This window comes from Rattus norvegicus, chromosome 13 (genome assembly GCF_021556685.1).
Source record: "Rattus norvegicus strain SHRSP/BbbUtx chromosome 13, alternate assembly SHRSP_T2T, whole genome shotgun sequence".
Classification (NCBI taxonomy): Eukaryota; Metazoa; Chordata; class Mammalia; order Rodentia; family Muridae; genus Rattus; species Rattus norvegicus.
In genome coordinates this window covers 95,923,807-95,940,715 of record NC_141546.1, presented here as the reverse complement: position 1 = coordinate 95,940,715, position 16,909 = coordinate 95,923,807, and the positions used below count along the sequence as shown (strand labels likewise).

At 42.2% G+C, this 16,909-nt stretch overlaps 1 protein-coding gene across 1 annotated transcript in view; it reads right to left on the bottom strand.

Annotated features, from left to right (window-relative positions):
• The window catches only part of Dnah14 (dynein axonemal heavy chain 14), a 215,863-nt gene that overhangs the window by 191,484 nt on the left and 7,470 nt on the right, over nucleotides 1-16,909 (bottom strand). Inside the window, exons 4-10 of the mRNA NM_001447370.1 lie at nucleotides 15,658-15,801; nucleotides 13,015-13,142; nucleotides 10,734-10,886; nucleotides 7,902-8,017; nucleotides 6,621-6,683; nucleotides 3,801-3,939; nucleotides 270-401 (exon numbers count right to left, since the gene is read on the bottom strand). Of these exons, the coding sequence (NP_001434299.1) occupies nucleotides 270-401; nucleotides 3,801-3,939; nucleotides 6,621-6,683; nucleotides 7,902-8,017; nucleotides 10,734-10,886; nucleotides 13,015-13,142; nucleotides 15,658-15,801 (875 nt within the window). The remainder of the gene's footprint in view (nucleotides 1-269; nucleotides 402-3,800; nucleotides 3,940-6,620; nucleotides 6,684-7,901; nucleotides 8,018-10,733; nucleotides 10,887-13,014; nucleotides 13,143-15,657; nucleotides 15,802-16,909) is intronic.

The following is a 16,909-nucleotide window of genomic DNA, read 5'->3' as shown; positions in this document are numbered from 1 at the left end:
TCAGGTTACAGAGGAAGCACCTTGAAGTTACAGAGATTTATAACCTATGCCCTCACAGATACGCATCTACAAATACGTACATACAGATTTTTTTTTTTGCATTTTGCATCATGCCTGGAAAAGTTTATAGTAAATGTAATACCAGTTGGTCGGTCACTTAAACACCTTTGACCCAGCTGCCGATTTCCAATCCTTCCCGTTTCTCAGGAATGCGACCTGGAATGCTCACTCAGTGCTCAGTAACGGGACAGATACAAGTGCAGAATTACCTTCAAGGCTGTGCTCTTTATCTCCACAATTGCTTTACTCCTCATCTCCTCAAGCTGCACCACTGCCTGGGTGGCCTGCTGTAACTGCTCCTCACAAAACTTTTCCAGACTGTACGTTCGGGAAGTGTCCACCTAGTTAGATGGCAACAGATGTCACGTGTTTGAAAATGAAAACTCAGTTACAAAGAGCAAGAGATGAGGCCATGATCGCTTCTCACGGCAAGCCGAAGAACACAGCTCATAAATTCTTCTTTATATTCTTTATATTGTTTATGTTTTCCATACTATGGTTTTAATGGACTCAAGTTTAAATCCTCATAGATAAATGCAACTGAATCTTTATGTTTTTTGAGTCAGGATCTCAACTATCCCTTCTTAGCTGGCCTAGGACTCACTCTGGTGACCAGGCTGGCCTCAGACTCATAGACATCTGCCTGCTTCTGCCTCCCAAGGGCCAGGAGGAAAGCCATGCACCACACCATAACTAAATCTTAGTAAAAGGAAACAAATACATATTATTTAAAGCTACAGCTTAAGCTAAAACAACTAAAATTAATGTGGAGCAGATTGTTAAATTATATTTTCTTAAAATTAAGAAAGTTAATGTATCATCTATGAAACCTGGGATCACACTAATTCCAAAAATTACCTTTGCTTTTCAGATCTCAGTTACTTGTTAACTTAAAACGCGAACATGTTATACAGGATAAACCTGGGTTTGGAAGACAGTTTGCTTCAACAAAGCATGAGGAACCAGGGTAGGGGTCCCAGCACACACACACACACAGACACACACACAAAGCCAGTGTGGTGCTGCATATCAGTAACTCTAGTGTTGGAGAAGCATGAGAAAGTCAGGCCCTAGAACTTGCCAGCCAGTCTAGCCAATTAGTGTATGTCAACTTCAGTGAAAGACGTTGCCTCAAAAACTAAGGGGATCAAAAGAGGACATCTGACATCTGTCTTTGATCCACACACACATGCACACATTCCCGCCCTGCTCTCGGATGTCACAGAATAGCACAAACACACACAAGCTAAAAATTAAACAGCTGTAATACATTACTGAGGCTCTCCCAGGGAGAAATCTCCAGTAACTACACAACTAATTTTGTTGGTACTCCATTCAAGGACATAGTATAAACCACCCTTCTTTCAATATTTTTTTATTTTTCTACAGTGTGTTAATTCCCTTGCCATAACATGTTTCATCAATAGATAGGTAAGACCGTAATGTTAGTTTTTTCAAAGGTCTACGTACTGGTTTTGTGTGTCAACTTGACACAAGCTAGAGTTATCACAGAGAGAGGAGCCTCCCTTGAGGAAATGCCTCCATGAGATCCAGCTGTAAGGCATTTTCTCAATTAGTGATAGGTGGTGCCATCCCTGGGCTGGTGGTCCTGGGTTCTAGAAGAGAGCAAGCTGAGCAAGCCAGGGGAAGCAAGCCAGGAAGCAGCATCCCTCCATGGCCTCTGCATCAGCTCCTGCCTCCAAGTTCCTGCCCTGTGTGAGTTCCAGTCCTGACTTCCTTTGGTGATGAACAACAATGTGGAGGTGTAAGCTGAATCAACCCTTTCCTCCCCAACTTGCTTCTTGGTCCTGATGTTTGTGCAGGAATAGAGACCCTGACTAAGAGGTCTACTCCTAAATTCGAAACATCATCTGAAATCTGTGAACATGGACAAACCATGATCTCTTTCAGTTCTGCCACTTGAAAGTAAAATTTTGGAAGGTTCTTGATGCGCTGAGGAAAGCTCATAGGACCCAAAGTCTCCAGGAAACCCTAACGTCCTTTCTTGGTCACTGAGAGCACTGATACCCACTGGCATCTTGGCACAGACATATGGGTTTCCCAGACTGCTTAGCTGTTCCGCTCATTAATTTACCCTTTCTTCTTTCTTTCTGTTCTTCCTCCCTTCGTTTTCTCTTATTTTCCTCCTTTTTCCTCCTCCTCCTCCTCCTCCTCCTCCTCCTCCTCCTCCTCCTCCTCCTCCTCCTCCTCCTCCTTCTTTTTTTGTTTGTTTTTGAGACAGGTCTCACTATGTAGCTCTGGCTGGTCTTGAACTCAGAGACCTATCTGCTTCTGCCTCCCAGGTACTGGGATTAAAGAGATGGGCTACCATACCTGGCCCCCTATTCATCATTTAAAAATTTTGTTATTCAGATTATTCATACGACAACCTAAAACGGGCATTTCCTCCTACACGAAAACCATGTAAAGACGTTTCTCCCTCTTCTGTCTCTAAGGTGAACTGAACTTCATACTTTTGAAATATACTCAGCCAGCTGTGGTAGAACAGTCTCATAATCTTAGCATTGGAAAAGCTAAGGCAAGATTATAAATCGGAGGCCAGTCTGGACTGCACTGCAAGTTTTAGGCCAGCTGATGTACATAGAAAGATCCTGTCTCATAAAACTAGGAGAAAAAAAGAAGAGGGAAACTTGATACTAATAATATCCTCGATGTAGATATATAAAATGTAGCCCAGTGGTGGTGAGGCGGAGGCGGGGCGGAGGCGAAGGGCGGGGAGTGGGGGCGGAGGCGGGAGCGGGGGTGGGGGCGGGTGCGGGGGCGGGTGCGGGTGCGGGTGCGGGTGCGGGGGCGGAGGCGGGGGCGGATCTCTTGAGTTCTAGGTCAGTCTGATCTACAGGCTATATTCCAAGACAGCCAGGGCTACACTGAGAAACCCTGTATCAAAAAAACCAAAAAGTAAACTAAACCAAACAAAAACAAAGTATGTTCTATATATAGGGATTAATTCACCCTCCTGAATTTTCATTTTGCTCAAAGAATATTGAATAATTACTATACAACCTTGATTCTAAACTTACATCAACCTAAGTATTATGTTAGGTGTTGATATTATTACATGTGTACATTCAATACAAAAACATTTTTGAGATTACTAAATTCATAACTTGTCCAATCCCTTTACATTTCTCCTTGATGTAGAGGACTATGTTACCTGACAGCATCTCCCTACATAGGGGACAGTGGAGTAAAATCTGCTAGAATCCTGTTTAACTTTATATGAAGCACTTAAGACTCATAGTTCTATGTGTTTAACCTTTTTCAAAAAAGCTGACAATGAGCTAATTAAGTTGCATCACTGGTAAGCTCATTTTCCCTACAATCCTGAAACAGGAAAGTTCATTTATTAAGCCAAGACCAGTAAACTGCATCTTGTGACGGATCCTCGGCATGGAATACCAAGGGATGGGAGATACTAACCACCATGTGTTAGCCACTATTAATTACAAGTGATGTTTCAGAGAAACATGTGACAGTGGCTTCAGTCACTTCTGTTAAAAGATCAGCCAGAATTTCTAAGAAATGTTAACTCCTACAACCGACCGCCATCGTTCACCATCTTCTTCACTGCCACTTATCACGCCATCCACAGTGACTCACTTATGGATCTACAGTTGTTTATCCAAAATTGCGTGCGTGTCAGAGCAGGCAGCGACGCGTGTGGGCATGGCCTTTCCAGACTCTGTATCCCTGAACAGACAGGGACTGTGTCTACTCACCTTGATGAGGCAGATGGCGGATGGGTTGTCTTTCTTGTTCTTTTTGAGAGTCAGGGCATCTTCACAGAGTCCTCTCACATAAAGCAAAGAAGTTTGGAATAACTCATCAGCAGAGAACAGGTGGCTGTACAGGTATGATCTGAAAGTGTGCGAAGGTGTCCAGACTTAGGTCTCATTCCAAACGATTAGGGCAGGTGGCATCACGCCACCGGGTCCCGGGAAGTTTGATGTATCGAGCGGTGATGTGGAAGATTAATTATATGTACCACTAACTTGGTAAAATCTTAAGATGTGTTTTTATTTGTTTTCTTTTATTTTATGTGCATTTGGTGTTTTGCCTGCATGTATGTCTTCGTGAGGGTGTTGGATCCCCTGGAACTGGAGTTACAGAAAAATTGTGAGCCACCATGAGGCTACTGGGCACTTAATCTGGGTCAAATCTAAATAATTTTCTCCAAGAAACAAGAGGAATGTTGACTGGATAAGGTACAACTTGGATAATAATTCTTGAAAACTCCGATCTGTATCCTACAGTAAGGAAGGGCTTTTTCCTTCTTCTGGATCCTCTTTTTTTATGTATCTTGATCGCAAAGGCAGGACAAACCACAGTCAACAACCTTAGAAATAGCAAGTGCAGAGTGGGAGCAGGAGGAAAGGCAGAATGGACTAGAGAAGGTTCTGTAAAAACTGAACCAGTCAGAGCAAAGCTTGCTTCTGTGGAGAGTGGGCCCTTCTGCCGTCCACAGTCCTCGTGTGGTGACACAAAGACACACTTCCCTAACAAGGATAGACAGATGACAAATATGTACCTGAAGAGACAGTCGCCATGAGAGGAGTGAAAGATAGAGTCACAGCACTAAAAAAATACTAATTAGAACATGCTGAGATGCTACAACACCCATCAGATGTCTGAAATAAAAACTAGCAACAACACAGATAGTATTGGGGATGCAAAGAAACTGAACTGATGGTGAGAATGACAGATAGCACAGCCGCTCTGGAAATTAATTTGTCAGCTATTTCAAAAACTAAACACAGGCTGGCAGAATTGCCCACGCTTATAATCCCAGTGCCCCAGGGGCTGAGGCAGGAAGGTGCCAGGTCAGCCCGGATATACAGTAAGTCCCCGTCTCAAACGAACGAATCAACAAACCATAAAACCACTCACATCCAGTGACCATATGATTCAGACTTTTAACCTTGGTGTTTACCCCGAAGAAATGGAAACATACACAATTATTTATGGGAGCTTTCTACGGCAGACAAAACTCTAGAGAATATGCAAGTGTGCATCAATAGAGAAACACGTTGAACAAAGTCCTGCTCACCCGAATCTAAGAACGCCACAGAGCGCTCGCCAATCCACTATTGATATAGGATTCTCTCTACATAATATTTGGGGTTTTGGAAACCTCTTTACTGAAGTGTGATGAACAGGGTAAAAACTGATTAGATAGTTGATTGATAGATAGATAGATAGATAGATAGATAGATAGATAGATAGATAGATATAAAGTGGATTGATGGATGGATGGGTAGACAGAGATAGATAGATAGATAGATAGATAGATAGATAGATAGATAGATATAAGTGGATTGATAGATTGATGGATTGATGGATGGGTAGACAGATAGATATAGATATAGATATAGATATAGATAGATAGATAGATAGATAGATAGATAGATAGATATAAGTGGATTGATAGATTGATGGATTGATGGATGGGTAGACAGATAGATATAGATATAGATATAGATATAGATATAGATAGATAGATAGATAGATAGATAGATAGATAGATAGATAGATAGGGAGATGATATAAAAATAATCTGACCCATTTGGAGTGGCGTGTACACCTGAGAACCACCATCACAATACATGTTTTGAGTCTCTGAACTTGCCTTACATTTTTATTACTATTTCTGATAAAAACACTCCTTCAAAGACAAGACTATAGAACTGGAGCATGGATCAGTAGTTACCACAGAGTAAGAGAGGCACTGGGCAGAGAAGTGATGGCAGCCATTAGGACAACCATGACAGATGCTGTAATATTCCATATACTCATTAACATTCTGGCAGTCATGATGTTCCACAATCTTGTGAGCTGTGGAACCCGGGGGAGGGAGGGGCTGGGTAAAGGGCACAGAGGATTTCCCTGTATTGTTTCTTACAACTGCATTTCAAGTCATAATTAGGGCAAAACAAAATGTTTACCAAAGTCAAGAAAAATGCTCAGATGCTTGAAATTGCACCAAAGAGGATCAATGTAAGAAAAACAAAAAACAAACATATAAACAAAAAAGAAGGGGCCACAGAAACTCAGCAGGAACTCACAGAAGTATGGTCACAGAATGGCAGCCTGTGACATGTCAGAAGCATTTAACTGTCTTCAAAGAAGACAGATAGCTAAAACTGCAGACCTAGGGATAGACCTGAGTGGCAGAGCACTTGATTGCCTAGCATGTACAGGGCTCAACATTCTTCCTGTATAACACACACACACACACACACACACACACACACACACAGAGAGACAGACAGACAGACAGACAGACAGACACAGACAGACAGACCGAGACAGAGAGACAGTCACAGAAAGAGAGACAGAACAGAGTGAGCGAGAGAGAGAGAGAGAGAGAGAGAGAGAGAGAGATTAAATGTATTTAGAATATTGGTATAATGTGACTTCCCAATCTTAATTAAAATTCAAGTGTCTCCAATTCATGCTATACTTGACATTGCTTTGCTTTTGGAATTTGTATGCATTGTATATTAAGATTTACCTTGAGTGCATTGTATATTATGATTTACCTGCTGGACTCTGTCTTCTGTCTTTTAACATTTAGTTTCCAAGTAACAAAGGCTTTATTTATCCTGAAAAGAGAAAGATACTTCTTGAAGTCTTCCAAGTCATATAATTACATGGAACACATTCGTTAACAGCTAAGTAATGTTAGGAAATCCCTTAGACTATGTTTTGTCTTGCATCACCAAAAACAAATGCTAAGCCATCCAATTTTTCTCCAAAACCAACAACAAAGCATAAAGCAAAAGGCAATGTAAGTTCATTACACTTCCTACAGATGCAGAGCTTGCCTGGCTGCAACATCCCAGTAGATATTTTTAAAATGAAATGTGTCTTTATACATTAATTATACATATATTATGTATCTGTATATATCATACATATATTACATACTATAATAATATATATACACACATATACTACATGTTATAAATGTATATACAAGTCTACATACACACAATTTATACGTTGTGATGTGGAAACACGGGGAGGGGAATCCAGCTAGGGAGGGGAGGGGTCAATACAGGAGGAAGAGGGAGGAGGAGAAATAACATCACACTGCTGGACAAAGCCTCAAGGAGTCTTACTGTTTTGCGCTTATCTAAAATTCTACACAATACATTTATGTGTGTATATAATCATAAACTATGAAGTGCATCTTATACATTAATTAGCTTGTGACCTGAGGCAGGAAGGGAAACAATGGAGAGAGGGATCCAACTAGGAAGGGGTTGGATTATAGATCTATCCATATTAGATTACATATATTATCTATAGATATACACAGATAGTAGATTGATAGACGTGGCTGCTTGTATTACAAATGCTAATTATGTTGCCAAAACAGCTGTTTGCAGGAGAGGGTCTGCGACTAGCTTCTGGGACCCTGCCCCCAGTTGGTTCTGATTGGTAAATAAAGATGCCAGCAGCCAATAGCTGGAAAGGACAGACAGTGGCGGGATTTTAGGATTTCAATAAGAAGGACGTGAAGAAAAGGTAAAATCATTAGTGGTTATTCACTAATGTTTGACAACACAGGATCATTTTTTTTGTAACATTTATCCAGAAAAGACTAAAAGTTAAAAAAATTGACCTTAAGTGAATAAAGTTCCTTACTTTAAAATACATTTACGGAACACCCCAGCCCTCTGTAATGCTGCATGCACGCACGCACGCACGCATGCACACGTGCGCGTGCGCGCCATTCTGGAGGGATCAGAAGCTGTGGTGCAATTGCTCTTACTACACAAACTACCAAGAGCGAGTTTCCTTTGTGTTCCTCTCACCGGAAGTTGTAAAAGATCTTAAACTGCAGTAGTAAATAGAAGTAGTGTCGTTCTGAGAGCCACTCCACAGTGGGTATAAGTTCCACTTCCTCCGTGTTGACTCCTGTTTTAGTGATCTATAATTACAAAGCACAAAAGGTGACTTGACTTCTAGTTTCCAGATGGCTGAAAAGGTCTGTATTCGCCCTGTAAAGCCCGACTGCTCAGCCACTTCATCTGTACCCGAATCTGTCTTCCTTCCACACAGCTGCTAGCCGTGGCATTTTCGCCACCTTGTTTTCTTGTGCTTCTACAGAAAGAATGGGCAAAACTTCCTCTCTAGCCAGAGATATTTTTACAAAAAACCTGATACGTTATCTGCCTCCCAATTGTCATGTTTTGTATAAATTCAGACATGGTTGCAGATGTAGCTCGAAGCCAGATTGCCTGTCTAGCACACATCAAGTCCCAGGTTTGTGCCCTGTTCCGATATACTGTTGAGTTGACTTTAGTTTGACAGTGGGAGGGCAGAAGGAAACAGGTGGCTAGTCAACAAAGGCTCACATTTGGCTAACTACAATCTATGGTCACAGTGTTAAGTACATAATGGGAGGGTTTCTACATCTGGGGAAGCTTCTGACCAATACACCAGTGGAAGTATTCCTCGTGGAACTGGAAAGATCAACTCACTGGTAAAGTGCTTGGCACACAATCATGAGGACCTGAGTTCAATCCCTAGAACCCACCTAAACAAGCTGGACGCAGTGGAACCCCTGGGGAGCTGGAGATGGGAGGATCCCTGGGGCTTGCTGGCTAGCCAGACTACTTAGTTGGTGAGCTCCAGGGCAGGGAAAAACCCTAGCTCTCCATCACAAAAACAAGCTGGATGACTCCTGAAGAACACACAAGGTTGTCCTCTCCTCTATACACATGCACACACACACACACACACACACACACACACGCATGTACACATACATACAGGCATACACACACATGCATACACACATACACTCTCTCATACATACACACCTACATGTAAAATAAATATTCATTATTTCTATTATGCTAACAAATGCCTGCTTTCTAGTTTTCACTTTAAAGAAAACCATGTAAAATAATAAAGTATTTAATAAGTAAAAACTTTCAATTGAATTCTTAAACTTTAATCTGTACCGAAGAAGAAGAAGAAGAAGAAGAAGAAGAAGAAGAAGAAGAAGAAGAAGAAGAAGAAGAAGAAGAAGAACAAGAACAAGAACAAGAAGAACAAGAAGAACAAGAAGAAGAAGAAGAAGAAGAAGAAGAAGAAAACATTATTATTAAGTAATTTTCTCCCAAGCTGTTTCTTAAACATTGATTTCCTAAGTAGACTGAGTTTATCTAAACCACAAGGAGAGAAATCATATTGTTTCATTTACATAAAATTAGATAAATTACATACAACTGTATGTGTATACATACATACATACATACATACATACATACATACATACATACAGAACTTTACGCCACTTGGACTGGCAATGCTCTCTCCATGAGACCTAGAGCATCTAAGAAATCCTCCAGCTTAGACACAAGAAACCACCTCCTTTCCAGCTGTTGGTCAAAAGACTCTCAGAATAAATTGGCTGTTGCCCCTGGTTGCCTCCCAAAAGTGGGAGATGTGTCCCCCTTGCTGAGGACGCAGGACTCAGACGGCTGGAGCTGGGTCTGACTTGGAACCCTGAGGACTGGCTCACAGTGCTGGAAGGTGCTATACAAGCTGTAAAAGGAGAAAACCATTGACCAGTCTTGCTCGGCTGCGGTGCCTAGGAACCACAGCCATGACCAGCATGGCACAATATCCCTAAGGCTGAACTAGTGGCATTCATATCTTGGTGACATCATCCAACAGCTCTCCAATACCACACAGGGCCTGTTCAAGAGGAGAGGCTACATGCCGGGTACTGTCTAGCCAACTGTCTAGGGCTAGTGAGGGCACGAATCGTACAAGAGAAGCTGCTATAGCCACTTGGTTAGGTCAGCACAGTCCCCAGCTGCATTCTAAATACTTCTCCTTATATCCATAGGCAAGCATAGCTCTCACACCACATCTAAGATGTTTCTCTGTGCAGCAGATAGAGAGGGTTACAGAAAACCACAACTGAATAAGATGCAGAGACTGACAGACCGTAGGGTATCCAGCCCCAGTGGATAAAATACATCTACAACACAATGCCTGCACCTAACCTAAGGCTCAGGGAACAGGGCAGAAGAGGGGCTGGGAAGACTATGAGAGACAGAAGACAGGAGTCTGCTGAGAGAACGTGAGTCCTGGGAAGGACAGGGAAGCTACAGGCACGACAGTGCAAAAATATGGCTGCTAAGCAGGACCTGAACAAGGACATCACCGACAGACAAATGACCATGGAAGGGGACTTCTCATCAGGCCTTCCCCCTAGCCACCTCCAGACACCTAACAACCACGGAGTGAGGGAGAGTTGTGGAATAACAAAGAAAAAGAGGTCATGAATTTGAGAGGGAAGTAAGAGGAAACATTGGAGAGCTGGAGGGAAGGACCATGGAAGGGGGTGGAGGGGCAGAAGGAGGAAATTATAAAACTACGTTTTAATTTTAAAGAAGTTTAAAAAATGCTACATTATTAAAATGTCTCTTAATTGGTTACTTTTCTGTTCCGTTCCTCTCCTTTTGTTGTCAGGGTCTCCATGTGTACCCCCGGTTGGCCTCACACTCACTACCCTCCCACTTGTCTCCCCACTGTTGGGCTCAGAGGTGTGCAGCCTCACACATGGCTGGGCCTGGTAACACTTCCAGGTGTAACTCCTAAAGCAGAGCCCACGGATTTCACATTACCTTTGAGACAAATGAAGCACTAACCATCCAAAACACTTTGCAGTTTTTCGCTTTGTGGGCAGAGACCGCTTGAAGATCATACTCATTGAACATGCCTCTGGTGTTCTCCAGAGGAAGGCAGTATATGAACTCGCCGTCATCTTTCAAGCATGCCTTGGAATGAGAAGAAGCTTACTCTGACACAATTGACTAATTAAATGACTAAACAGACCCAGTGAAAGCAAAGAATTAAAAATAGCAGTAGTATCAGTGGGGAAAATTAACCTCAGATCATGTCTAATTCAATTCGCGAGGGCCAATCTTATGAAAGGGTTAAAGCAGTTCGTTTCTATCCTAGACATACACAGTGATAAGACATTTAGAAATATTTATCCACATTCTTGCTACGAACTTGATGTTAGACCTTGAAGAGGCGCCCTCTCCCACTCTGCATATATCTGGCTTGTCATTTGCACTCATCCTGAGGGGGTAGGTACTCTAACGGCTGTCGGCACATTGCTAAGCAGGTAACACGCAGGAAGAGGTGAGTGCCTTACCTCTATTGTCTGAACAATGATGCGTCTGGCAACTTTAAACTTAGAGACTGAGCCTTGATGCTTTTCAATATAATTAAGCAGGGGCAGGAGTTAATGTTTCTGTAGATCACCTAACCTAAGAAAGGTCGTAGACTCATGAAGTAACAAAGTAGGAACGAGAAGCCAAGAGTGACTTTAAATTTATCCTCAAAGCTTCTCTAACAAGTGATACAGTGTCAGTTTCATTCACTCCGTTCTATTGAGAAATTGTCAATTGCTCATTGAGAAAAGGTAAAGTGTAAATTCTAAGGCTTTTTTTTTTAGTCCTGAAACATGCACTTTTATCAACAATTTTTTTTAAATCCTATAAAATTGAACTTAATCATCTGAGCAGTTTTGTGGAAAGCACGATTTAATAGTTGCTGATACTCTTAGAAACTGCTGGAACAAGGGCACTGAACTGTTTCCAGTTACTGTGGCATTTAACTTTGGGCTCGGTTTTATGGTCTTCACGTTGTTTTTCTGTCTTGAAGAGTATTTCCATTGTTGTAGCTGTTTGTTTTCTTATTTTGGGTCCAATTATAACCTGTACTAAGAAACCTTCAAAAATAAATTTCAATCCCGAGAGTAGGTGGCAACGGGCGATGAGATAACTAATGCCCACGTGGGCAGAGTGATGAGCCTTAATCTACTTGTCTGCCCGACTACGTCAGTTTTGTTCGGATTCTCTTTCCGAAGGTTACTAGGAACTTGGTGTACATAGAATCCACAGTCTTTTTTGCATACAGATTAAGTATAATTTACTTAAGGACCCAAAGCAGCCATGGAGAGTTAGAACTTCGTTTTGTACTTTCAGATACTATGTCCACCCTCTGCCTGATACTGTATCACCTTCTTTTTCCATTTAATTTTCACGACTCTCTAGTGAGATTCCTGTTATCTCAAGTCCAAGGTCCAAGAGACTATGAAGCTCAGAGAGGAGAGACACTTGGTCAAGACAGCACAGTGAGTGTACAGAGATGCAAACCCACATAAATCTGATTTATGAATGTACTTCCTGTCACCTTCTCTGGCTATGAACAACAATCAAAAGACCTTTTGTCATTAGAATAACCATCTGGAGCAGGGATCGACAAACCAAACCTGGACCAGGTGTCTGTTTTTATAAATAAAGTTTTATTGGCATACAGTCCTGTCTGTTTGTTGTATACTGTGTACCGATAATCTTGTGTTAGAGGAACAGGGTGAGGGCTTCCTTGCAACGGAGAGTATTTGATGTGTGAAGACTCAGGGTTTGGAGCAATGCTTCTTAATTACGTAGCAGTCTCCTGAGTAAACAGATCACTAGTCACACTTTCAGTTATTGGTTCAGTTGGTCTAGAGTGCAGCTGAGAACATGAGTTTCTAGTAAGTTTCTTAACCAAGCCCCTTTTATTTGTTTTTAAATAACAAAGTGATATACACAGATGACTAGAAGTAGATTCTAATTTAAAGCACATGGTGCATTTTCCTGTGACCCCAATGAATAAGAGGGAAAGATGAGAGGGACAGATGAAGGACGTATTGGAGACTTAAAACTGTCATGAAATAATTATGATAATCACTTATGTGAAATGAACTATATTGGGGTTCTTTTATATTTGCCAGTGTTTATCGTAACATGTGGTTAATGAGCTTGGGTGTGATATCTGCATGAGTTGCATAAAGGTTAATATCGTTTCAAATTTAATTTTGAATAGTTGAAATGGCACAGAATAGAATTGTACCTTTAGGGTGTGCTTTGGAGCCGTGATCTTAGGGCTGTACTTCAAAGAACGTGGAAATGAGGGGTTTTCCCACTCCAGCTTTTCTCTCAGCCTAATAATGTGTTTTACAGCATCAGTCTCTTTTGGTTCTGGTAGGAAAAAGGTTTTAGAGTTCAGTGTAAGTGCAAGTATAGCCATCATTTACAAATATTTCCATATATAGAAAAATTAAATAGTAATAAAAGTCAACGCAGCAATAAAAGAGGAAACAATTATTTTACTTAAGACATCACAACTTGCACACACATGTGCACATGCACCTGTTTACACACACGCACACACACGCACACACCCACACAAGCACATACATGCATACACCACAAACACAGACAACAAGGACGGTGGTAAATAACCGTATGTAAACATGAAATTCTTGCTAGTGGCAGATATCCTGGATCTTTAGGAACAATGTATACGAATATCTGCACGTACTTATCACTTATTTTGTTTGAAATGTATTCCAAAACTGAAATTTGTGGATAATAATTGTAAGATATGGGTAATATCAAGAAAGGCAGGCAGGCAGGCAGGCAGGCGGACAGACAAGGCAGCACAAAAGGTTTAGTTACATAATCACGGATCATAAGCCATCGGAAGCATTGGATCAGGACCCAGTCAAAAGCCTTTTCTTTTTTAAGGCCTAACAGGACTGGAAACAATAGCATCGTATGAAAAGAGGAAGTATCATGGGTTGGAGACACCCTTCGCAAGGACGGCCGCTTGCTCTGTGTATTCTTGCAAAAGCCATATTTCTTGATCTTGATTTCATGCTTCTATTTCCCTGCTATGCAGACAGTACCTTAAGCCTCATTTTATTACCGCCCCCCCATTTTAAAATTAAGTTTCAAAGTGTATGTTATGTATCCAGAGGGGCAAATGTGATTATTCAGTACATGTGTGTGGTGTATCAGGTATGTCATTACCATGGCCAGACCACGCTCCATCAGTGGTCACTCCTCTGTGTTTCTTCACCACGGCTGTGGGGGTTTACACGCTCATCAGCAGAACAGGGCCTTCCCGTCCATCCTTACCAGTTTTGTAACGTTTCCCACAGTTTTCACTGGTGTGATGTCTCTCACTGTGTTTCTTATTTAAATTTCCCTGATAATTCCCACACACGTGGAAGAGTTTCCACACACATGTTTGCATTTTAGACCTTATCTTGTGACTTTCAGACACCCTTCCCGTTTACCACCTCGGGGTTAACTTGAGGGGTTTTGTTTCTGATGCATTCTGGAAATTGGTCCTCTGTCTGGTCAATGGTTTGAAACTTGTTTCTCCCATGCTGTGAACTGTCTCTTCTCTCCAGTGACTGCCATGCAGACGTTTCTTACTAAGCAATAGAACAGGTCACTGGAGCTTTTGAGAAGCACACGAGGCATGCCAATGGCAACAGTGATCCTAATATATCATTCTGCATCCCAGGTCCTCCAGAAGTCATGCATGTCAGCTGAACAAACCCATCTCGTTGTGGAGAAGTGAAATCTGTGCTATTTTATAAAAGAGCCCCAGAAATCTTCTCTGTTTCCTCAAAACCAGCAAAGGGGGGGGGGTGGCTAGAACAAGTCTGCTCGCAAGATGGCCTCTGATGCTATGAGCTGTAACACATTCTACTGAACAGCAGAAGTCACAGGGTCCCCAGGGCACTCAAGGGAGGCTGAATACTCCACAGATGAGGGTGTTCTGCTGAGATATGGAAAACCTGAATGTCCCTGTGTGGATAAGGGGTTCTGATAACAATTAGATGACAAATCCATCTCTGGACTCTGGCATTCTAGTAAGAAACAGGAAAGTTTCCTTTATAAAGTTTATGATATTAAAATAATGATTTCAAATAAAAAGAAAGTATCAAAAATGCTAGCGGGAAAAAAAAAACGTGCTTAACTATTTGGACATTTAATCTTTGTATTTAATCTTTGGGCCAGGTGTGGGAGTGAAGACCTAGAATTCCAGAGACTGAGGCAAGGGAATCTCAATTTCAAAGCCAGCCTGAGTGACACAGTGAGTCTCTGTTTAAGACAACTAGAGGCTGACAATATGGCTAGGTGGTAGAGCACTTGCCTAGCATGTGCATGGCCCTGAGATACACACATACAAGAACACATACACCATACACACACACACACACACACATACACACACACACACATACACACACACACACAACCACACATACACACAACCACACATACACCACACATAAACACATACACCTATATCCCCATCCCCATACCGCCATGAAACTCCACCTCTCCCCAACCCTGCCCCCCACCCCGCACAGACTCCCGCCACACATACACACCCCACACATGTTTTACTAGAAGCATAAAACAAAGCTATAATTTGTCTTACATGGAGTTTTAAAATTATAGTCAGAGAATATCTTTAGTAAGAACATAATCCCTAAATACTTTGTCAATTTTAGCGATATTGTAAGTTTCAAAAATAATTGAAAATGTAGCAATTTTTTTTATGGCACGAAACCTGCAAAACTCAGTAAGACTTTTTCTTTTACATAAAGTCTGTCCAACGCAAGCAGCAAAACCATGGAAACCGTGGCACTGTGCGCTGTCTCCTACAAGCTGAATCAGGACTGCAGCATACCTGTGCTGTCGTACAGCGTGACTTGGGGCCATTTCCTTCTTACACGGGCGGTCTTCTCCGGCTTTTCTTTTGCCTTCTTTATATCAGGGAGAAACGGTTTTGAACCCACTACGCATTGCCGACTGAACTTTTGTTCAAGGTAATCTGCGAGGGAAAGCATTATGAACTGAGTATCTACTGTGAGTTGTGGTAACACCATAGCGACTTCACACACCAAACAATAGTGTCAGCCATCAGACCAGGTGCTAGGAGCTCGTGCTGAGCCAACGGTCCGGGCTCACAGAAATGAGTGCTAGTCTTCTGGCTGCTTTCCTTCGCAAGTTACATGCCTTCAGTTTTCCAACCCTTACGTTCCTACACAGCTCGCTTTCCTGCCTTCTTTCTCTTGAGGAGAAGAGCAAAAAAGATCAAATCCAGACAGTCTGCCCAGAGAATGGCCGGAACTCTGGCACTCAGATCCCTTCAGGGGATCACCTACGGATCCTCGAGCAGAGGCAGCATCCGTTAGAAGAATGGCCTAAGTATTGATTGGCTTGTTGAAGTGACAGACAAGAATAGCAATGTTCAGAGTCTGGTCTAGGTCAGACAGGAAGGGACCACAAATTCTGAGACTGAAAACACCCGAGAAATGATGTAGAAAGCAGAGAAAAATATCATCTAAGAAACTAAAGAGGGCTGGGGAGGGCTAGGGAAACAGATCAGCTGGCGGGGCGCTTGCTGTTGAAATGTGAGGAGCTGAGCTCATTCTCCAGGACCCCTGAGAGAAGAGTGGTGTGTGTGTTAACACTTGTAATCCTTTGAGGAAGAGGAGACAGGAGGATCCCTGGGGACTGCCCACTCGGCCACGCCTACTTAGCCAGAGCCAGGTCAAAGAGACCCTGTCTCACACATCAAGGTAAGTAGCATCTGAGGGATGACGCCGAATGTGGCCTTTTGGTCTTTTATGTATGTGTTCTCATTGCACATAGACCCCACACGTGGGAATGGGGACAAGGGCGCACACACACACAAACACACACACACACACACACACACACACACACAATGAAGCTATCAGAAGAAAAAAATTCTGTAGAATGGTGGAGTGAAACGGATAGTTCTATTTTTCAATAATTTCTGAGGATTTAGCCAGAAGGAAGCACCCTGTGACCTTGGAAGATTCTTGCCAGTAGAGTGGAGGAGGACGGAGCAGGTGAGGAGTGTATCACAGGCAAGGAGAGGCAGAAAATCCAGCTTACTCTGCCAAGGGTAA